We start from the raw sequence: 24,775 nt of genomic DNA, 5'->3' as shown, positions 1-24,775 counted from the left end.
ACTGACACACTTGAATTTGCAATTTTTTTTTTTTCAAATAAGGAGAAAAAGCTGGAGTTGAAAGATGGGATGAGAAACAAACATGAATCAGGGAAGAAGAAAAAAAATACAGGCTGTAGCCAGGGAGGCAGAGATGCCAGACCAGCTGACAGACACTTCTGACAAACTGAGGGAAAGACATTGGGGAATGGGATAGCTCACAAAGGAAGAAACAATGTCAAATTAGCTATTTCCCTGTACTCAGCCAGCCTACATCAGTTTTTAATGTACATTTGAGCCTGTCAGAAACAAACAAAAAAAATAAATAAAAGCTGATTTTCTTGGAAAACAGAGATTACAAACTGAACAGACTATTAAAACCTCTTTGTCTCAGGAATTTGGCTTAAACACCAGATTAAATCAAAGATAGCTAATTTGATTAAGTAGAACAAGTTATCTAAATCCCTACTTAGGGAAAACACAGCCAGCAATTCAGCACCGTTTTGCAAAAGACCTTCAATGTTAAAGAGTTTCAAAGAGAGCAATACCAACAGACACAGGGCACTTCTCCATGCATGAGGGACACGTTTGTTGAGCAGGCTTCAGGGCAAGACAACAATATAAACTCACAGGAGATAAGAGAATTTGCCACAATGGTGAGGAATCAGGTGTGATCAGAACTTACCTTGTCACCGTCAGCTGAGGTGCCACGGGCCCCACTGGCACTGCCTCTTTCTTGCAGTGGCACCTCCAGTTCTTGGGGAATTCCTTGCTCAACCTCCCTGTGACAGCACAGGGAGAAAAGGCAATATATTTGTGCAAATATTAACTGTCACTTCAACTCTCATTTGTAATGAGTAGGATTTACTCTGGCTAGCATGAATCATTTTGATAACGCATATAATTAGTTTTATAGAAGTTTTAGTATGTTATAAAAGCTGCTCTATCGCTTGTGTTCCCCCAGGGCTCTCTTATAAAATGATTTTGTTACAACCATATTCTCCTTGGAAATGAATTGCAGACAACTGAGCACATCTGCATGTCAGAAGTATTGCAAGCCAAGGCATACAAGGCACTTTTAATGCCTTTTTCATTTCTAACATCCACGTCAAGAAATGCAGGCACTTGTGGGCTCCAGCCCTATCAGCTGCCCAAAGCTGAAGACACCCTCTGCTTCCAGGCTGTCACTCAGCCGCCTCCACACAGCCCGTGGCTGCCCACAGCAGATGCTGCAGCTCAGCAACCCAGGAGCTGGGATGCTGTCAAATGACCTTGGGGAAAAACATTCAACAGGTATAAATAACACAAGTCTTTAATAACTTCATTTGAGCTACAGAAAGATATGTGAGATGAGGATTTGTCTCTGTGCAGGAAGCTGCAAGGTGAGTTAATTGGATTCCATCTTTGTGAGAAAGAAAAGTGGGGCTGGTAGGAGAGTGCACTAAGTGGAATCAGCAAGCCCTTCTGATCTTATGTTTTTTATTTCATATGTATTTTAAATACTGAAAGTAGGCTGTGATTGAGCCTTGTGGCTACTTCTGAAGAGCACCATTAATGAACAGGTTATTTTGAACAACTGCCCTGCTAATCTGCTGTGAGTATGCCAGAGGAGCTTGATGAGTTTAAGGGCCACTGCAAACATCAGCCAAACACTGGCTTCTGACCAAGAGACAAGCATTTTCAAACACCTACCTGACAAATTATTCATGAGGAGCAGCTGCTTGCAGTGTATTGAGAGCTGCTGTCCTGTGGCCTGCAACCTAAAGGGACTCATCCATCCCAACTTGGCTCAGCTTGGCAACGCTTCACCTTCTTAGTGGGTCACATTCAGGGCATTTCTCCAAGGTCCAGCCTTCCCACAGCACAGGGAAGGCAGATGAGAAATGCTGCTAGAGCACGATACAGTCTCCAGACTGAACGGGCAGCAGCAGCTGTGGACAGGGTGGGAAGAACCTGCCATGCTGCCATTTTGCTTTTTTTCTGACATGATCACAACCCATGGGTCAGTCACAGCCCAAAGCATCCCTCGCCTCCTCCTACCATCTAGGTCATGTCCCAGTGCAGCTGTAAGAGCAGGTGGAGATGGGGGCATCTAGAGGTGCCTAAGGAGTGAAGTGAAAGGATCATAAGAAGTCAGAGGGACAAGGGCCAAAAGGCACTTCACAGAACCCAAGATGTCCTGAAGATTAATTAAGAGCATCTTCTGTGGCTATTCTGGTATTGTACTACGTGATGCTGTTAATGAACAGTGAACTCGGTCATGTATGACAGGCAGCTAAAGTAAAAAATGGTGGCATCTGACAATTGAAAAATTGTGACATTAAAAAAAAAAAAAGTCCAGTGCTTTGAGGTGTTCTGAACAGAAACCAGGGTTCCTGACACTTCTATTCCAGCCATCTGTACTCTCTCTCTCTAGTTACTGGAGCAACAAAAGGCACATAAAAGAGCTGGTTCAACCCCATCCTTAGACTGGTAGGATATACTCCATTTTGAAGATGTCTGTTTCTTCTCATAAAGAATGCTGCCAGAATGGCAAGTTTCAGCCACTTACTGGCTTTTTGGCAACTGCCAGCAAGAGGCATCCCACTCCCTTCCCTCTGTGATTTTTAATCTACACAGCAGCAGAGCACCAACCAGTCATCCTGTCAGATCTGTATCACCACTTTGCTTCTGGTTTTAGTAGTTTGTCTACAAGAAGTTTTCTGGATACCACCTCCAAACAAGAAGTCGTAATGATTTCCTACACCCCTGCAGCTCCACATGCCAGCTGTTGAGGAGCGGCCGCAGTGGACTTGAAAATAAACAAATCTCAGCCCAGGGAAGATCAGAAGCACCGACAGACAGCCCTACTGGTGCTGATTTATACTTCCTTATCTTTTATCTCCTTCCCTCTCCTCCCCGAGCACACTAGCTGCTCTCCCACGGTCCTTCTCCCATGGAAAACCATGCGCTTGCCTTCTGCTATTGTGCATCTTCAATTCTCAAGTTCTTTAACTCTTGAATTCTTTCTAATTTTAATGAAATATTCTCCTTTTGGTACAATGCAAACCTGCTGGGGCAAAGTGCCAATCTGAACTTGTTCATCAGAGCACACAGATAAATCCCTGACTCTGAGAACACAAAATCTCCAATACTTTGCCCAGAAGCAATATGAAATAGCAGACACACAGTGTCTCCCACTTCACAGCAAGCAGAGGAGGTGCTTTGGTTGGCACTGCTTTTCCAGCTCTCCATGGAAGACAAGGGGAAGGCGCCAGTAGGACAGTTATCCAGCAAGCATGGACTTGCTACCCTTGTGGAAAAACCTCCTTCTAAAGACACTCTGCTCACTCACAGCTTGTTGGACCACAAAAGGTGGCTCTGCCCTGGTGTAGGCTACAGAGCTTCTCTGAATTAGGGCAGGCTTTTCAGAAAACAGTCCAGTTCTGATGTACATTTCTGGTGCTGATCAGTCAACCCCAGCTCTTCTCATATGTTGTCCCTGCTGCCAATATATAAACTAGAAATCAGGTGCAACTTTGTCTAATTTTAGCTACCAGCTCTTGTTAAACACTTATTTTCAGATCAATGTTCAATCTTTCAAATTTATGCTTCTGTATCATCATTACATTAATTCCTCTGATAGACTAAGATGCATATTTTCTAAGCCAACAATATTGCTTTAATATAAAAAAAAATATTATTACAATAATCTCTTCATTTCCATCTTAATGCCATCTATAATAGTAAAGTCTCTTACTTTGACAGAAATTAATTTTTTTATTTTTACACAATGATTTAGATTCTGACTCGCTGTACAAGCAGCTATTTAACATCTGCAGAAAAGCTTTTATCAGCATATGATATGCATTCTTCCATCTGGCATTCCAGTGACACACAAAGCAGAAGTATTTTTTAACACCTCTGCCTTTTCTGTTACTGGCAGTGCTGTAATTTCCATTTCAGACTTACTGCTGTGCAAAGAAAGCTCTCTTTTTCTCTGCCCAAGCTTTTAATTCAGGAAGGTATTTTTGCTTCTGTATCAACCCATTACCATGGGTGGGTTTCTAATCTATATTCAATTCTTCTCTGTCTGATTTCCCTTCTCTTCCCTGACTTCTTAACTGTTTCCTTTTCCTCCTGTTATCTTCTTCAGGGTTTAGAGAACTTCATCCAGCACCCGCTGTATTTATGTCATCTGAAAGCAATTATTACACAATACTGCAGTCTATCCTAAGTGAATCAGAAAAATAATCACATCAAACATTAAAAAAAAAAACAAAAGCAGCAAAGTTCACACCTCAGACTTTCAAATGTAATCCACCTGTGCTCTTCTGATGTGTTATAATTATGCGTTATTATTTCAGGATTGCATAAGGGTATAATTTCTTCTGAAGATATTCACTACTTATTTTCCATAGCAGCTAAAATCCAAAACATTGTAAAATTTCAGATTAAAAGCATGATGCTGAGTTACAGTATTATAAAGCAAACTTTTGGATAGCTGGTTCAGCAGCCCCAGTGGGAAAGCATGGAATGCTGGAAAAGGATTACAGTGGTTTTTACATTTATGAAGAGCTACACTGCTGGTCACAAGAGAGGTCTTGTGTTACTGAGAATACACATTATTTGCTGGAAAATAAAAGTCTCTTGAAAAGCAGGGGAGAAAAAAAAAGGAAAAAGCATCAGACATTTGAACAGCTGGAAGCATTTTTAGAAACTATCAAAAAAAGAGAAAAAATTTAGAATAATATTTCCCCTTCTGTAGTAAGCCTCATGGTGGTGGTATATAATATGTTCCCTAGGGGCTTAATCATGTCTACTGTTCAATCCTCAAAGGTTATTTCATTAAAAAAATCAGTGAAGTCAACAGAGCTTCTTCATAAAAGAACCTGAAGCTGTCATTCTGAGATGTATTTATTTTTCTACCAGCTCTCATCTTTGTTAGACATCTCACGAGTTATAAATCTCAGCAATAAGCTGCAAGCCACCATGCTCTGACAAAAGGCCAGATTTCTTCCTTTCTTTGTTGATATCTGATTTCATATTAGGAAGATATTGTCTAATGCCACTCTGATAAAACCTTGAAAAGACTGTTCTTTGTAGAAGGATTAAATGAGATGTGAATTAAGGAAGTAAGAGCAGCCATGAGCATAAAGCAATGTGACTACTCCATATAGTTTGAAAGAGTATCTATACGCTAAATCCAATATCACTTGAATTTCTTTCAAATTAAAATGCAGGGGCAACCTCGTAATTGTAAATGCTCTGCTTATTCCGCCAATTATGATGCTTTATTTTCTTTACCGCAGCGCTTCCAGAGCCATGTCAGCACGAGGATTTCCGTTTGCTCAGTTCTTTTTGTCACAATGAATCTTTCAACATGTGCCAGCTCCAGATAAACATAATCGCTAGTTTGTTCCAGTACAAAACCCAGGCAACAAACAATGAGAGGCTCCCTTAGCAACACCCTTGAATTCCCTTTGAAATACACTTCCATTAAATACCCCACTATGGATTCTTAAATTTACATTCATCAGCTATTGTATACTTTACAGGCCTTCCCGTCTTCACAATGTGGTTTTACTCACACCTAAACTGACATTTACTTTGTGGGTTTTTTAATGACTTTACTTGCAGCAAAATGCCCACCTAGTTTGCTAAGCAAAACCATTAATTCTTTCCTCTCAGGGACCAACTGCAGACACACAGAGGAATCAGTGAGTGGTACAAGAAATAAGCCTAGCTGTGGTACAAGTCTGAAAATGCACTACGGTTTAACCAAAGCATCTAAAATTGTCTAAACCCAGCTCCACCAGAATGACAGTGCTACTCAACAAGGCAACTTCCACCTTGCAAAAAAGCATGGCAGTGAAGAAAAATAGGGTAAAATATCAAACAATACCCTTTTGCACAGATTCTGCTAAAAAGAAGGTAAATAATCCCATCATCTCTCATGCTTATTTATCCCTTCCTGAACACCCACTTTTTCTGGCTGAGTTCTTTTATCTTTACTTGCTTCTCTCTGTTATTTGTCCACATCTCTTAGCTTTGGTTTTCTTCCTCTCTTGCTTCTTTCACAGTATTTCCACTGAGCAGAACACTTAAAATATGTTTTCTAACAACTTACAGAGGACCTCTACACAAGGCCACTCCTACAGAAAAAAAATCACCAGGTTTTTTTTGTGTTTTTTTTTTTTTTTGTTTGTGTTTTTTTAGTTTTTTGGAAGGTTTTTTTGTTTGTTTAGTGGTTGGGTTTTTTTCCCCTGAAAACACCTTCAAATACCATTTCATAATTTATTTAGAGGGAAGAAGAAAAACCCATTGATAACATTCCCTTTGTTCATCATCCGCTATATAATATGCAACCATACCAAACTGCTCCAGCCTATCCTGGAAAAAAATTTTGTTCTGAATTGTTTCCCTTCCAAAATGCACCCAAAATGTACTTTAAACAGCTCCCCAAACTCGTCCATTCATCATTAAAAGGAAACTCTCTGTGAACAAACATGCAGGGACCAGATCATCTGTAGGGTATCTATTTTACTCCTTTGTCTCTTTTATGTGTTGCAACATATCTCTTTCTCCCTCACCTAAAATTTTCCATTACAGACCAGCAGGACCACAGATTTACCTCTCTCATCTTTCTCTTCCCTATATCAAATACAGCTCCTAGTTTCTTTCTTTCTAATTTTCCCTTTGTTTCAAACACAATTTGCTCTTCACCAATGCAGGACTCCTACAAAATATATGGTTAAACAAAGTTAAAGAAAATCCATAAGCACGTGAGAAAGACCTTTGTGAGCAGTTCTGGACCATAATATTAAGAGGTAAACCCTAATAGTGAATCAATGCATGTACCAAAAGATCTTTCAAACCTCTCCAGTCACCCCCAAAGATGAGTGCAATTCCCATTTACTCTCTTCCAACAAGATAACATTTTCTAACAGACCATGCTAGAGAATTTGAATCCCATATTCATGCTTAATCTCCTATGCAATGGAAAACAGTCATTGTCATAAATTCAACCAGGTGATCTAATGAAAGTATTTATTACCATTCCACCAACATGAACAGTCAAACTCTAAAAGTGTTCACCAAAAAGCAAAGACAGTCACAACAATATTTTATCCACAATTATGAAGACATACACAATCTTCCCTAAAATAATTCAGTTCTGCTGTTATGAGTCCATGATAAATGTTTCAAAGTCATGGTCTAAGTCTGAAACAAGGGCATCCACAAAATCTTCAACTGAAAGTGATTTCTGCAGCATACCTACAAAAAAGCAAGACAAGACACTTTTCATCAGGATGCTATGACCTTGACAGCTTTGTCAGTGATAGCACTTACTGCTAACTAACTTTGAATGTTGCTATATAACAGAAACAGCTATCAGATTTCTTTGTCAAGAAAAAAGTAAAATTACAGTGCAGAAGGATTATTTAATTTCTTCAAGATACCTGTTATGCATTGTCACAGAATTGACAGGTTTCAAGGATGTTAAATGAGTTTTGTCATTAAGACTTTCTTTAAGCAGGGAATCATATCTGTTTTAAAGCAATGTAACCGCAGACTCAGTCATTCCTTAATGACTGAAACAAATTAGTGATTGAGCAGGTATATAAATCCTTATCTGCTAAGTCTCAGTTCTGACCAAGCCAGAAAAAAACTATATTTTCTCAAAGCATTACACACACCTTAGAACCATTTTAATTTAGCATTAAATAAAATACAGCTATAGCTGGAATTTTTGACAAGGCACAAGACATAAACAAAAGCATTTTTAGCATAATGCAGTTCTAATTTTGCTTTTCTTTTTTTACAGTACTAGGACTTACCTTTTCTTAAGAATTTAAATTACTGCATCTGTTACCTGTAGCACTTAGCTACATGATAACAGACATGAAAATTGGCATAATGAATTAGAATTAGAATCATGCCCAAGTACTTCATCAGGTAATTCTATAAACAGAGAAGCTAAAAATTACACCCCTTCCTCTCCAGAATCTGAATTTTTAGATGGCATGAGATGCATGCCACCCTTTATATTATTTATTTATCCTTTAAATTATTTCCAGATGTTTCTTTGTACTTAACATCACATTCAGTTGGTCTTTTCACTGTTATTAACATTTTCAAGACTGCACATGAAAATTTACTGCATAACTTGTACCAGGAAAAAAAAAAAAACAACAAACCAAACCAAAACAACAAAAAAAATCCAACAGCACAACTGCCAAATAATGTAAAATTTAATCTTTGTATTTCTTTGAAGTGATCTTTCTGGCATATGCCAATGTAAATATAACCTTGTTCTACCCTTTCTGATCAGTGTACCTACTGAACATAAATTTATATTCTTTCACATCCTCAACAATATTTGCTTTTGGTGGAAATTATAATTGCATGCTGCTAAAATACTATAATCTTTTACTATGACACAATGATTCAAAACCGATCAGGAAACAGGCCAGCTCAAAGTAAATTGAAGTGAGCAGCCAAAATGAATTTTCTCGCTAAGACGTTACAGAATTCCATTTCAGTCTGATTTAAACACATGTTACAAGTGTCAACACAAACTGCCATGGCCCAGTAGATTAATAGCAAGCACTAAAAGGAAAACAAATCTCACACTATATACAGATTGACTAAAATGCCGTTAAAATAAGTTTGCATCAAGCTATTTTCAAAATGAAAGAGAACAGAATTAGTATTTCCAAGTACTTGGTAAACTTGTCATCTACTCTAATGTTAGAAAAATCATGGTGGAATTATTTGTAGGTCACAATGAAAAATGGCTTGCTATGTGCTGGGCTGAGAAACAGATGTGTGCAGATACCCAGCTACTGATCTGAGCTCCCCAGAGAGACATGGCCTCTTGCAGACTCCCTCTCTCCAGTTCCTGGCTGGGGAACATACATATTTGCTCCCTAACAGCCTTGGAAAAATTCCAGTTAACCTGATATTTTCTGTTTTCACAGAAGAGGAGAGAGTGCCTTAAGAAGGTGAGAGGGATAGCAGCCCACCAGAACATATGTCATTCATTTTTCACCAGATATCATCGGTATGGAGAGATGACTAAAATACTGCACAGTTGTTACATAAAGATGGTCATAATAGACATAACCCATTAGCCCCATTATATAAAACTCCTCTTCCAATACTGACTTTATAAAAAACAGCCAGTCTGGATGATGTTCAGCCAATTCTTTGACACACTAACAATTACTCTGCCTATTATCAATACACTGGAAAAATCCAAGAGCCAATAGTATAATGATAGGCAGAAGAGAAGAAACTGAAGCTGGAGTTATCTTCAAGGAGATTTAATTTCCCCTCTTACATAAAAATGGCAAATCATAACAAAAACATTCCAACCCTCAATCTTACAAAATGAATAAGGGAAATAGAATTAATTACAGTATACTTGGATGTATTTTAGCGCAGCTGAATACAGTCTTCTCAAATATCACTCAAAACTTGTTACAAATTGTATTTATTTATTACAACCAAGTTTGCTTTAAATATGTAGGAGATTCCAAAATCATTCTGGCAATGGTGATGTCAACTGACCTCCGATCCAGTAGTTCCAGCTTTTGACAATATAAACAGATTTCAGGTTTTTTGCATTAGTAGTTTAGTGCACTCCTATTTTCCCAACACTGACATCAAAAGCAGACACCAGAAGACTTTGATTTTGCATAGAAGGGATGAAGAGTAACTGAGGTCATTGCTAAAGAACTCCTACTGCAGTGAAATGATCATGCCCTCATTAAATAAATAACTACAGATTTTAGAGTAAGGCAGCTCCAAAAGAAACAGGCAATGATGGTATTTCTGTGTTTTAACCTCTTACTCTACACTGATGTGCTAAAGAGTGGTCATGTCTCTCTTCAAACCCCATTAAAATATATCAAAGCAAGATCAGCCTTGATATAGTGTAAGTACTCAGCACTTCAGTCTAAATGATTTAGTAAGATGTCCACAAGGTCTGATGGTTGCAGTTTTTAAATTTAGGAGTGTATTTTAATACGTTCAGCCCAACTCCTATTTCAGCTCAGTCTCTCCCAAGCCTAAGGCAACTGCATAGCTTATCTTCACTGCTTTGAAGTTTCTTTCACATTACAGCACTGTGGTTAACCACACCCTTTTGAGAGATGGTTAGCTATAACCTACAATCACTGAAAATTGAGAGAAGAACAAAGCCTGTGGCAAAATTTGGCCTCTGGCCCCCTGGAACACTAATTATTTTGGATCCATGTAGTTTGAGCTAACATATGTTGCTGTTCACATCACCTTCTAGGATTTATGCATACTTCTTACACTTTCAAAGAGATGTACAATCATTATGAAGATTTTTTCAGCCTCTTCAATTTCTAATTACTCCATGAAGTATGATCTGAGGCACGGAAAAGCAAATTTTCAAACAGCATTGGAGCAAATGGGTGTTTATATAAATACAGTCAGTTGGTTTGGTTACTATGTGGGCACAGAGCTGAGTATGACTGTCTGCAATGCAACACAGCATCAATAAAACCAGAACACAACCTCACAAGGACTTCTTCAGAAACCCCACATGCAATGTGACTGCACCAAGGCAGCAGAAGTGCACTCCAGGATATGTTCCATGCTCTTAGCTCCCAAAACATCCAACCCAGTAGTTTTCACACTGCAATTCACTTTCTGCCTATGCATCTGGGTTTCTTTCCAGTCAGAGAGTGCAAAGGGAGAGAGGGAGGAATGGCGCACACCTAAATCTTGTTCAGACCTGTAACCAGACACAACTGGACCTGGAAGGGACACCTGGGTTATATAACTTTAAAGAAATCTGCAATCCCTAATGCCATGTAGTCCTAGGAAGCAGAAAATCTGCAAGAGTCATATAGTCAACACAAAATGTCAGAGGAATCAAGTTCTTCTCAAAACATATTTTTTCTCTAAGGAAAAATTAAGCCTCTTGGACAAAACACCATCCACTGATTTTTAATTGCTTCTGATATACATATTTTGACTATTTCTGTATTTCATTGAATATCAAAGGGGTAAGATAAAATGGGTCATTTCAGAAAATGTTTAAAAAGTTTTCAAAAAACCTCTATGATTTTGGTTTTTTTTAAAGGAAACAAATACCAAGAGAATCAAATGCAAACAACAACAACAAAAAGTATATTGTGTTTCCTAATTAAAGACTAGTTCAAACAGGAACCTTGTGAGCAGCTCCACAGGTCAGATCCTTTATCTTTCCTAATCAGTACATCTATGGAATCATATTGGAAAAAGATGAAAAGCTCGGGTCATATCCAAACACAAAGGAAAAACAATAGAAAGCTTCTGAGAAGAAAATCATAACAAAGAAACTGCATAAATGAAATGTGCTTGTGAAGTAACCTGCTATCAAACAGCCAATGAACATGGCTAACTTCCTAATGAGGTATGGAAACACTTCAAGGGTGAGGCTGCAGATGTGCATCCGAAAGCCAGACATGTGCAAGCCCATATAAAAACCACCTGAAATAACAACCTAAAGAACTTTTATGAAATAGGGCACTAGTTAGCACAGATTCTGGACTGTTTCTCTGAAGAGGAGTAAAATCAACAAGCTTTAAAGTGGAATCTGTCTTTAATCAGATATGTTTTGTTATTTGCTATGAGAGCAGAGTTTTGCAACCGATGGAAACCAACAGGAGACGGAAATCAAGTAGTCTGAAATACTGATAATGAAAAAAGCAGCAAGAGGAATCAGCTCATTAAACCTAAACAAATTGGATTATTCCTACTTTTCTCCATACATTCTCATTTTTTGTAAGAAATACAGACAAATCAAGTACAAATATAACTTTTTTCATCAGGTGTGTTCTATGATTTAGCTTTCAATAATTCCAAATCAGCAATCAAGTTATTGTCTTGTCAAAACACCTGAGTCACCCTGATTTCATTCTTCAGGGAGTCGTTCAAGCATGTTTGTTAGGTTTCTTACTTTTACTGTGTACAAATGAACATCATGATACGCACAAAGAATCTGCTGATAAACACTGGTTATTTTTACGATCCTGAATATCAGTTAGGATTTCTGAATAAACAGTGTAAAAGTGAAATTCAGAATACAAAAGTGGCCAGGGAGATAATCTGAAGCAAAGAAGGTGTATCTTTGATGGAAGAGGATTAGATCATGGTACACTTAAGAAAACTGGGCATAAAAAAGCCCATAGGCCCTGGCAGGATGTACCCCTCAGTGCTAAGGGAGCTAGCAGATGGCATTGCTAGGAAACTCTCAGCAATGTATTAAAACAGGAGACGTACTGTAAGACTGGAAAAAAGTAAAAGTCATGTCTATCTTCAGGAAGAGCAAGCAGCAGAACCCGAGGAACTGAGGCTGGTCAGTCTCACTTCAGTCCCTAGAAAGGTTCTGGACCAGCTAATCCTGGAAACTGTTTTCAGACTTATGAACAGCAAAATAATCAGGAATAGTCACCATGGATTCACCAAAGGCATGATTAAATAACTTGATAATTTTATAGATGAAATAACTGGTCTGGCAGAAAAGAGGAGAGAAGCGCACACCACCTGCTTGGACCTCAGTGAGCCCTTTGACACTCTTTCCCACAAGATCCTATCACATGCAAGGGGGAAAGATAGTTTTACTTCCACAGTTTTTCTGTAACACCATCCACAGATGAATTTTGAAACTTCATTTAAATAGTATTTGATTCATGGAAGCATACTGCCAGCAACTTCAACATAGCTTCCAGAACATTTCAGGAAAATCCCATGTTCAGTAAAATAAAGAGTATATCCCAGAAAGAGATCATAAGTGTATCTGGTGTTTAAAAACATTTTTTCTTTCTCCACCATATGACTTACAAAGTAAAAATTGGATATGCTTGCAGAGATGCACATTCCTGTCTTGCAAATTCTTAATCCACAGTTCTGGGCTACAGTTTTTCAAGATTACAAACACAAACTCTTCAAGAACAGTAAAGAGAAGTAAGTTTGGGTAGTCATACTGAATGAAAAGTAACCTTGTAAATCAGAAACGTAAATAGACAACCTAAAGAATATATAGTTGCTTAATATATGATGAGTCTAAGGACAGCAGAGGTCATGGCCTCAAATATAAACAGATAGGTCAAAGAACTGAAATGCTCCAGTCATGAAACCGTGCCAATCTCATGATGAAATACAGACATGTACCACTGTCTTCCTTATCTGTAGAAAAAAGTCCCACAAGTTCCAGTCTGCTAAAATGGAGTGAACAGAGGCCAGTGAATTAATATTCATTCTTAATACTAAGAATTTCAGAGAAAATTGAAAGATGTAGCAAGTGCTCACCTAAGGAACAGCAAAAATAATGTTTGGTGTGAATTCTGCAACATTATAGAGGCAAGGCTTTACCCTGATTTCATAGATTTGAGATAAAGTCAACCGTTTCTCAAACTTGTTTCATTCTCCTGGCATTATTTTTTAAGTTATGAACACACAGAGTATTTTTGCTATGGGTATGAATGATTTTTAAAAGCTATTTTCTAGATTCCAAAGGTAAATATTGGTAGTGACATGAATAATGAATTATGTTTATTATAGCTGTCAGAGCTGCATTTCACGAAAATGTACACTCGAAGTACTGATACAGCCAAAGATATTTTGATGACACAGAAATGATGTGGCCAAAACAAGTTCAACTTCTCTACAAAATAACCAGAGATTTTATGAATTCCATGTATGGAAAAGTTACTACTTTATTGTATCCAATAAATGATGTAATCTATCTTCCTTGAAGTTTATTCTGAATTCTTTAGTCAGCCTTGTAATACAAATCTTTCAACACTTCAGCCCAGCTGTGTGTACTCCACAAGGAGTTCTACTGACTATGATAAAAAGGTGATGACCAGTCCACTTGAATTTTTCTTTCATAAATCTAGTGAACATCATAATTAAAAGTAAAAACACCAAGTTGAGAAATGCAGTTAGTTGAAGTTCCTTCCTTTTGCAGGGGAATAGAAGAGATATAATTTATTTCCTACCTTGCACCATCAGCATGGGCTCCTTTCCACCGCCGTGTGCCAGCATCTCTCTACGATAGCGCTCTCCCATTGCCCTGGAGAAACACAGGTGTTAGAGCCATCTGCAAACACAACCTGTCCAGCCTTCACTCAAGTTTGCTTCTAGCATTTCCACAGAACTCAGACAGAAACCAAATTAAATTTTCCACCCCAAAACAATGGCCAATGCCATGCTGGCTCCTCAAAATCAAATTACATTTTAAAAGCCCCACTATGAGGAACCGAACTAGACAAATTTTATTCATATGAGTGTGTGTTGGTACTTATAGAAGTTAATTTGCAAACAACATTTCAGGCTTCATTGTGCCAAAGGTAAAAGTTTCTCTTCTACAAGGTCCTGAACATTCAACATAGATGTAAGAATGCTTACAATCTGTGACCTCACAATTTGCTTTTGTAATTTCACAAAGCAAAATGACTAGGATAGCTCTACTGAGCTTTGAAGTTGGTGACATGAAGCTTGTTTAATACCCACAGTTGCTTTGATTTCAATAGAAAATTACAAGTCATTAGGCATCTATGAATTTCAAGCTCTCTAATTACATCTAAATAGGGATTTCAGTGCCTTCCAACTGACACACCTGTATTCTACAACACCAACACAATTTTTTTGCACCAATGAACATGACCCAAAGTGTATATACATATACACACATATACATGTGTGTGCGTGTATATATATATGTGTGTGTGTATCTCCATAGTTATTTCCTGCTTTGTAGTCCTCTTAGAATCAAGAAAAGGACTAAAAACTAATTTGTGTCAAAAAAGCCCAAACCTAGTTTGTTTCATGTTTTTCAGAAGCAACTAGCATTTCATTCTATTTAAGATTTCTGTGTTTTTACCTATCAAATGGGTTCTGAGCAAAGCACTGTTTCCACACCATAGAAGCAACAGCCCTGGACATGAGGTAGGAGTAGTATTTGGCACCGTAGCCCACGAGGTGACTGAATCGCAGCTGCCAGGCCTGTAAAAAATAAAAAGAATCCAAACCCCATGTTATCTTTTGAATTCTTTATATTGTTCAACATTTTCTTATGTATGATGGAAGAAACCTGATCCTATTAATGACAAACAAAAAATAAAGTAAAAAAAAATAGCCATCAGAAATAAATTCCAGAATGAACAATCCTTTATCAGAAGCAGCATTTTTCAATCTAAATGCTGTACATCTAATACACTGATCATCAGGATGGAAACTATATATAACAGAAGGGGATCAGAAGGGGAGAAAAGAAATTACTCATATTTGATAATAGCTGTGTAGTTCTACTGGTATTGAACAAAATCCACAATTACCTTGTTATAAGTAACACAATATTTTATAATTTTTCATGTGGGTAAGTGCAGTCTTACACTCAGAAAAGTTCAATTTATAACTTTTGTCAGAAACAAAATGGCAAAAGTGATTTGTGTTTAATACTATAAAAAATACATCTTTCCATGTAGTAATCATCTTAGAGGTACACAACTTCCATCCACATGCAACATCATAATTCACATATTTGTCTGCACATTTTTAAATGTGTGTATATATAGCAGATTATAGTCCACAATTATATAGCTATTCATTTATGGACTTTTACTTCGCATAGTGACTCATTCAAGTGAGGATAGACTTTTGTTTAATGCTGTTTAGTGTTGACTGTTTCCTTATGATTTCTTAGCAAAGAAAATCCAAACTATCAGCATTATCTTCACAGAAATCAAAACACTTATTTCTTTTTATTTTCCTGACTGCAACAGAATAATTTAAATTGTGACAGACTCCAAAAGCTACCTGGTCCAATCCTCACTCAAAGCAAAGCCAGCTTTGAAGAGATTTCTCAGGGCTCTATCTAAGGTCTCCAGGGATGAAAATTTCATCACCTCTCCAGTGTGATGTGTAAAGCAAGTAGATCCAAACTGAAATGGTGTTTCCCAACAGATTCGGGCAAAGCTTTTGAAATGAGAATGGACAACTGTAGAAAGGAAGGAGTATGAAACTTCCTTTGCCCTTTGGCTCTGAGGAAACTCCATGGAGAAAACAAGTGCCCTATCTTATTTGCCCTCCTATCCAAAGTTGAAACTCTTAACATTCTTGTGATATGTCTGTCGTCATGATTTTTGCAGGTACTATAAAAAATAGAGTTTCAAAGAAGTACTAAAAGATAAACAATAACGTAGTGTAAGAGATGTTTTAAATTTAAATCCATGGGCTCTGAGATGCTGGTTCTTATCCTATAGTAAATGGCTGAAATTCTGATGAAGTCTAACAAAAAAGTGAAAGGACATATATAATTTTCCAAAACTATTTGTCTTTGTGACTCTTCAGCACACGGTAATTAACAAACTCCTTTTTTACAGCTGAAATAAACTATACTTCTTTATTCAAGAAAGTCCTGATTATTACCTTATTCTCCATTACCCAAAAAGATATATGTGTATTCTAAAAAAAAAGACCAACTGAAAGGGAGGAAAAAAGTAAGTATTTGGTTTTTACTTAGTCTTTTTTTTTCTTAAAAGAAAAGGGAACAAACGATACCTCATAATCTAAATCAGTTTGAACAAGTTGCTAGCTATGCTACCTTTCCTGAGCAACATGTACAAATAAAGTTCTCAAAGCTAGCTGTAGTTCAGCCATTCAAAAACTACTTTTTACAAGATAGTTACCTCCACCCTAAGGCAGATGCCCCAAACAAATGGAATTTGCCATGGGTGAGCACTTGAGCCTGTACTGGTGACCTACACAACAACTAAAGTACAAGTAGCAAGGTTAAATGAGATGGAAAAAGATCTCCAGTCTTCAATTTTCCAATGAGTCTTGATGCATGGTACAAATACTTTAAAATAATTTTTTTTTTCTCTTTAAGGTAAAGCACCGTACTGTATCTCATTGTAATGCAAGTGTGTTACAACATCCATCTCAGACACAGTCTCCTCTTTGCTTTGAAAGGTACTTTGGTTGCCTTGTTTATACTTTATAGCTGTAGTTTTTTCTAACTAGTCCCTTAATTATAACCATAATCATTAAACTAAAAGCACATTTTGAAACAGAGCAGAGAGACTACATTTTTAGAAGACTGAGCAGGAAAGCATGTCAGTTTCTTTTATAATAAGTTTTTTAAGTTATGATTAGAAGTTTCTACTCTCTGGAATGTGGAAAACTTTACCGATGAATTGGTTTCACATACTTAGAAATGGTTTTTAGGCTACAAACAGAAATAATTTCCAGGTGTTTGGCATAGTGAAGGATATTTCTACCTCCCCCATCAGAAAGGAATTACTTTGATAATCATGTAAGCTGTAACTAAGGCAGTATGTCTTCCTTGAAACCTCAGATTACACTGTTCACTCAAATGCTCTCAGCATTTAATGGTCTGCACCTAAATCAGATAATCTGCATTTCCAGGTTGATCAACTATTCCATTTATTTGGTTTGTTGAAACTCTGCATCACAATGAAGCAAGGAGAAAAGAACAACTTCTCAGCAATCTGTCCAAGACCAAAAGCTTGATTTCAAAGTCTGCACCTAAAATGGCCTCAGTACGCCCTGCTCAATTTTGTTTGACCTTGTCTTTGCTAAGCTTTACTAACAAATGTCACATTGTTTCTGTTCATAAGGGAAAAGGAAAGTACAGAAAGACCAAGGAATGACACTACTCATCTCCCTCACTACATCTGGAGAGGCTTGAAAATATGAGGAAGTGGAAATTTTAAAAATTCATTTGGAGCAGGACAGTATCTAAAACAAGAAACAGAAATGGAGGATGAGTCCAACTGAAACTAAGAATGTTTTCCCACTATTCCCTACTGAAATTTGAAGCCTGAATTTAATTATTTTTTAAATCAGATTTTCTCCACTCTAGAGCATGAATAACTCTATCATGTCATAATTTCCTGTCAAAACTTTTGTCCCAGTCCTCACACAAAGTTCCTGATCTGGAACTCCCAATCTTCAATATTACCTAGAACCCATTACATTATTCAAGTACATTTCTGATTCTGTTTTCTCCTAACAATTAACTTTTCAAGACTGGACTTAGCTACCTATAAAAATATATTTAAACATTAGAACACCCATCCTCTAGCTTCATTCACAAGGAGCTACCTGCCCACATAAAAAAATTTCTTCCTCTCCTCCTACTTCATACAGAGATTATGACCTAGGCAATAACATGGTCAAAAACCACAAGAATATATAGGCTGCTCCATTAAAAAGGTCTATGATGAATACAAAGACACTCTCTCTCATTGGGGTGATTATCACAAATAACATTTTAAAGTATTTATCACCAAAAAAAAGAGACATTAAAAATTATCACAAATATTTAAAACTAAATTAATGACCTTGTAGCATAAAACTCCATTTCTCCATTTTAAAAAATTCAGCTATATGATGACTTGATTTCTTGTGTCATTTCCAACAAGGAGTCATTTCTTCATTAAAAGAAAAAAGGACATATCAAATTCCCTTTTGGACAAGGTAAAGGCTAGACATGTAGAACTAGAGCACTCTCCTTATTAAATGTTACATTTTTGGTAAGCAGCTAGAAAGTTAATGAAGACTGCAAGTAATTGCTTACTTCAAAAAGTTCCATGAACCCATTCCAGCAGTTTATAAAACAGTGCACTTTACAGCATTGCCCATGGGTTATGATAATATGCCATCCACAGGTCATGTTCATGCCTGCTTTTTATTCAGCACAACAGACTGCAATAAAGGTGTGTGACTGATCCACTGCTGTTATTAAACAGGGTTTTTTTCCATCAACATTATCAATCTTTTCTTATAACCATGTCTGAATAATTTCCAAAATTCCATGTGCAATGGCTTTTCATCCCATCATGTAAAAACAAAAATACCTTCCTGATACTTTTGATTCTCACACCTTATCAGGACTTTTTTTGAAGTCCTTGTAGAATATATTCTTAGGGTAAAATTCAGTTCATTTTACTTTAGCTACCTTAAACTATGTGTCTTGCCCAAACTAGTGACATAGACCTCCTTTATAGTAGAGGACAGAAATATTTAACCGGTTATCTTTTGAGAGGATAGGATTACTGCTTTAGGAGAAATTTGAATAATTTACTACACCTTCCATCTTCTATTCAAAAGTTAAGCCCCTTCATTCACGTTAACAATATAGTAGGATCAGTTAAACCAAACTATTTTGCAGGCTACATTACTTTAGGATTCAATTATTTGAATTTTAAATTTAGAATTGTTAATATTGTCACAAAAAATAACCTGATAAAAAGTTTTATATGTGATGGCAAAAAGACAAAATTGGAAGAAATCTGTAGGTACCTTAATATATACTAAGCTAGCTTTTGGTTGAGTGGGTAAACACGGTTCTGGAGGGTTTCACTAATTTCATCAGCAATCAGTGCTACAAAATCCTACTACATCTTTGAAAACAAATCCTACAGAAATACTTGTCTATTGATTGGACGTTCTTCCAGCAGTTTCTGCTGTAACTTTAGGTACTTTCAAGGACATTTATGTCTATTTTGCTTTGCATCTTAAGACAAAAAACACAAGTGAGAACCTGAAAACACCCAATACTAAATTAAGGGGAGTACTTTTGTCATTTAAGACTTCTAATCACAAAAACCGTGCTACAATAATTACATCAATGAGCAAATTGTTGAATTGTTTCCATGAAGAACAATATTTCATGGAGATGATATCTGGTGCCCTCCCCCTTCTTAATTAAAATCTTATATTGGCAGGAAACCCAACAAAGGAGCAGCCAACTTATCTCCTTCAGGGACTACTGGGTGGAGAAGCCCTTGTGTCTGGCACTCACTTGACATTATTGCTGCTCAAGCCCTTGAATTTAGCTGTCAGCAGGGGTGGATAACTCTGGTGGGGCAAGGGGAGGCTGCAGGCTTTGGTTCCTGAGAGCCAGGAGAGAAGGGCGGTCAGTGGGAATCAGCACAGGCTATTCCCTCTGCTGAGGCCGAGGTTTATCAGCACCAGTGGAAATCCAGGACAACGCTGCTCTGCCATGCAGATAAGCACACTTTGGCCAGTGCTTTGAAATGGTTTAATGAGTATCAGAGTGCAGAGTTTGCAAACTGTTTGTGCCAGCAGCTACCTTTAGAGAAAAGCTGTAGCACTGTCTGACTGTAGAAACAACTCTCTCCATAGGTCAGCAGCAGCTTGCTCAGTCAACTTACAATCTGCATTTTTGACCTCAACCCCTCTAAGTTTTATAGAATAACATCATTATTCTTCAGTTTCACAATAATAATAAAATGCAATAAAGAACCACTTTCTTTCCTGCAGTTTCTAATCTTGCTTAGAATAACAGAAAATTAATTTCAAGAAACCTCATCTTGTGCCGCACCTCTAACTTGCCTAAGATCAGTACTCTTCAGTTTTCCAGTGCTGTGCATTTCTGTGTTAGGAATGGAGAGAACACAAAGTAAACCAAACCAGAGACACCGTTGACATTTCAGAAATTGAGTAAAGCAAGAGATTAAGATTTCAATTTATAACACTTCCGTGTTTTTATTATAAAATGATAAATAAATCTAGCAAGGCAGGAAATGTAAATATTTTTGCAGTTGTTTACACTAAGGAAGAGGAAAGGAATTTAACATGCAATTAACCACTTAGGTGATTCTAGATACATACCATATGGTCTTTGAATTGCTTAAAGAAAAATATTTCCTTTTTATTTATAAACTATTCATGAATTTGAGCTGCTTATAGCAAAATCATTAAAAACTATTTAGTCTATATCCTCTTCTCCACAGAAGTGTGCTGAGGGAAGAAGATGTGGGTCATAATAAAGAACACTGACATAAAAAATCTGTATGTATGATTTGCTTTGCTTCAAATCTTTAAAAGAAACAGAAAAATGAAAATGGAGTCTTTATTGTGTCCTTTAACTGATCTTATTTGGACAAGTGTTATTTGTAAACATTATAGCTAGTCTTTGAAGTAAAATATAAAAAATTTGAAAACATATAATTTCTAAACAAATTTTCATGTCATACCATGCAACTCTACACAGATATACATACACATGCAATTCCCCTTCTTCAATTATAACTATCACTTTCTATTATTGCCTAAGCTTTAAATTCATAAGCCTGAGATAAACAGAATCAGGTCACTGTTTCCTTTGGGTACAGACTTGCACTGAAGCCCTAATATTTTACACTACTTTTCCAATTAAACCTAATTTTAAGTATTGACCTATTATTTTAAAATAAACATCAAGCACATTGCTTAAAATAACCATTGCTTACAATAAACAAGAAATACTTTAAGCAACACGGTAACTGCAAAATATATTTTCAAGTGCAACTTAATCAAGTAAAGTATCTGAACAAACACTGGAAGATTAAATCACTACCTGTTTACAGTACTGTTTATTTACTATCTTTTACTAGAGTCATTTAGAAATGATCATGACTCTAATCCTTAATCTGCCACAAGTGCAGTGTGAATTTAAAGAAATTGCATTCACCCCATCTCAGCCATCTCCTGTGAAGTAAGGGTGCTAATAGTTCCTCTGTCTTTTCCTTTCTGTTTTGACTTTTCATAGAAAGGACAGTCCACCACTGCACTTGAAGAGAATTTCATTTCAGACTCTCTAGGCTGTGTTTATGGCAATGAGGTAGTTGTATCTATCACTGTCAAATATAGCTCCAGTAGTGCAATCTCAGGGGGGAAAAAGAACATGTGAGCCATGAAAACAGAAGTACATCAAACTGGATAAAGCTATCTATGCTTTCATATATATGTACAATACATCTAAATATATTCAGAATTTTAACAGGAGATGTATGTAACTACTTCTTGCACTGCTCCTTAACATGGTCTACCACATGGTAAATATGGCAAATGCTATCACTAAAGTATGTTTGAGTTTCATGGGGCTAACACTTGGCAAAAGAATTTCCTTAAAAGTGCTTCATATCTTATGATATCTGTAAACACTCTACTGCTGTAGATAGTTGCCCAGTGAATAGTGTCATACAACCACTGGAAAACAAATCTTCACAGTATTTGCTATCAGCATTTTCTTTATCATAAAATGAACTCAACTCCACAAAGACAGAAACCTAAACAAACCTTGAAAGGTGACTTTAAGAGCTTTTGAAAGTCACAGCATCTACTTTAATACTGACCTCAGCAGGGCACCAATCTTCTTGAAATGGCTTTTAGCTATTAATTATTTATAGAACTATCACTTCCCCAGAGTTCACTGTGCACTCCTTTATTAATCTTTTCCTCAGACCCAGACTCTTCAACTTGATTTTACAGTATACTTTTGAAAAGGCTCATATGAAAACTAATCCAGGGACTTGCACTCTGTATAAACAACTTTAGTTTCCAACATGGCAAGGTAAAAAATTACCTTGAAGGGGTTACACAAACTTCAAGGGGTTGAATAATAACATATGACTTCATCTCTCTTGAAAACTCAAAAAAGTGCAATAAGAACAACATCAGTACCTTTCAAGTGACTGCAGAGGGAGAAGTGGAAAAGCCATCCTCCTCTATGAAGGCTCTCTAGCTTTACAATGAAACTTATGTCTCTGTGATCTACAACAGTGGTTTTTTTAAAACTGCCTATAAGAGAGATGCAAGACATGCTGGGTGTCTGATTACCTCTTCAACAAATGAGGGAAAAAATTAACAATACTTTAAAAGATTAGATACTACCCATAGTCACATTTGCTATAAATTACATAATTTTCCCCTCCCACTATTTTCTCATTAATAAGAAACAAATAATCACAGCCTCAATTCCAAATAATTTTTTCATAAAGGTTTTCAATACCATTCATGTGTGCTTATATAAATTTCTCTTTGCTAGCCCAACACTGGATTTCCTTAACTTTTCTCATAGTACATGTTTCCAATCTGGACAGGTTCCTGGTGATGCCCACTTAAAATATCCCTGTCTGAAACTAAGCTTCCACCTGCTTTGTCAGCATGTTTTCTGTGTGTTGATTCTGCCACAAATACACAGTTTGGTTGTACAATTACGGTTTGCAACTGTTAGAAAGCTTATTATGCATAGAGTTATGCTATCAATTACTTACATCCTGTTTCCAAGATCAATCAAGAGGCAGTTCTTAACAAAACTGGGGTTATTTTGCTCACTTGACTGTTCTCAAGGTACTTTGGAGCTGCTTAATAATTGCTTCTAGTACTTGTTGAGTGACAAAATCTGAGCAATTAATCAGTCTACAGTTCCCAAGTTCTTCTCCTTTCATAAGATCAGTTATCATAACACTAGTAGTTTTTCATGTGTTTTTGAGTGATAATTCCTCCAAGTCATTGACTGTTCTGACAAGCTTAAATATTCTGACAATCTGATTACATCTAATATATTATTCTATTTTATTCTGTAATCTCACTACTGTTTTAATCTATCTCAAAAATTGCATGTATTACTTACCTAATCAAAATTCACTTATTGTTCAAAAAATGTTGAGGTAGAATAGAATACCACTGCTTTCTCTGACATTTATTGTTGCTCTTTCTCCCACTCTCCTCTTCTTGAGTAATTCTGGAATTCTATTACTTTCTCTACTTGCAATTGGCAACTCAGCCAATTGCAAGTAGAGAAACTAGCCTTTTTTGTTCTGAATTCTTGCATTCTTTAAGTAATTACCTCCAGTCATATAATGATTTCTACTTTTTATTATCTTCATAAAGTTTTTAAAGGGCTTGGTCCTTTACTGCCAAATCTTTTTTGCATCAGGATGGTTTGTATCCTTGGTTCAGTCTCTTGGATAACTACATAATGTCTTTTGAATCATCATACTTAGCTATGTTCCAGTTCCAGCAAATATCTGGCAGCCTTCCTCTTTTTGATGCATTGTTTTTAATTATTATTGCTGGGTTTGGTTTCTAAGCTGCTTGAAACTTCCACAGTTTTACTTCTGGCTCATTAGAACTTACCATGCATTCTGTTTTTCACACTTTTATATGGCTTTTACTTTTCTAATAACTTCCCTTTCTCAGACAGTCAGATATACAGGCTTTTTCTCCCACTGAGTTCTTTTTAGTGTCTTATGGATTAGCACCATCAATTTTATTCCCTCTTCTGCCACCTAGAATTATTTTTTTTTAAAAGCACTTGCCAATAGCACCCATTCTACCTTTTAACTGGGTTTTTTTACATTTTCTTTAATCTGGCTTTCAGTTTTGCTTAGGTTCTTAGGTTACATCACAGTTTAGCCTAATAAATCTAAAATGAATTTTGGAAGGTTCTAGACAGAATAAATATGAAGTGAAGTTTAAAATTTAATAGGTGTCCACTACTTAGCCTTCCTTATCAATAAGTTTAAGATTTATGTTCACCACTTAAGTTTTCAGAATTCAAAACCACTTTTACCATCAGAGGTTAAAAGTTATCTCTTATTTACTTTAAGCCAGCTGCCTTATTGCTTGCTCAATCTGACTATTTATTCTTTTTATATACATTACTCATATTCACATGAAATGTTATACAAAAACAGAGTTATATATAACTGCACATTAGTAGCCACTCCAAGAATCCAGCAAGGAATTCTAATACAACAGACGCCACAAGGACACAGATGGCAAATTCTGTAACAAGATACTTCACCCGAATTGCCAACCAGCCCTCAGTAGGCTGAGGAATAAGCCTGTTAAAACTACACTCTCTGCCACACAGATTTTCTTCAACAACAAAACAGAAGGCTTTGGCTCATGACAACCATGTGTGATGCAAAAACTATTTTCTCTCTGTAGAGAAGCCAGTTCTGCCTATTGA

At 36.7% G+C, this 24,775-nt stretch overlaps 1 protein-coding gene across 1 annotated transcript in view; it reads right to left on the bottom strand.

The window, feature by feature from the left end:
- Positions 1 to 6,991: 6,991 nt before the first annotated feature.
- Positions 6,992 to 24,775, bottom strand: part of MIPEP (mitochondrial intermediate peptidase) — a 65,050-nt gene continuing 47,266 nt past the window's right edge. Inside the window, exons 17-19 of the mRNA XM_021530635.3 lie at positions 14,867 to 14,988; positions 13,983 to 14,056; positions 6,992 to 7,236 (exon numbers count right to left, since the gene is read on the bottom strand). Of these exons, the coding sequence (XP_021386310.2) occupies positions 7,142 to 7,236; positions 13,983 to 14,056; positions 14,867 to 14,988 (291 nt within the window). The 3' untranslated portion in view covers positions 6,992 to 7,141. The remainder of the gene's footprint in view (positions 7,237 to 13,982; positions 14,057 to 14,866; positions 14,989 to 24,775) is intronic.

Source organism: Lonchura striata, chromosome 2 (genome assembly GCF_046129695.1).
Source record: "Lonchura striata isolate bLonStr1 chromosome 2, bLonStr1.mat, whole genome shotgun sequence".
Classification (NCBI taxonomy): Eukaryota; Metazoa; Chordata; class Aves; order Passeriformes; family Estrildidae; genus Lonchura; species Lonchura striata.
The sequence above is the reverse complement of the archived record's forward strand: the minus strand, read 5'-3'. Positions and strand labels throughout refer to the sequence as shown.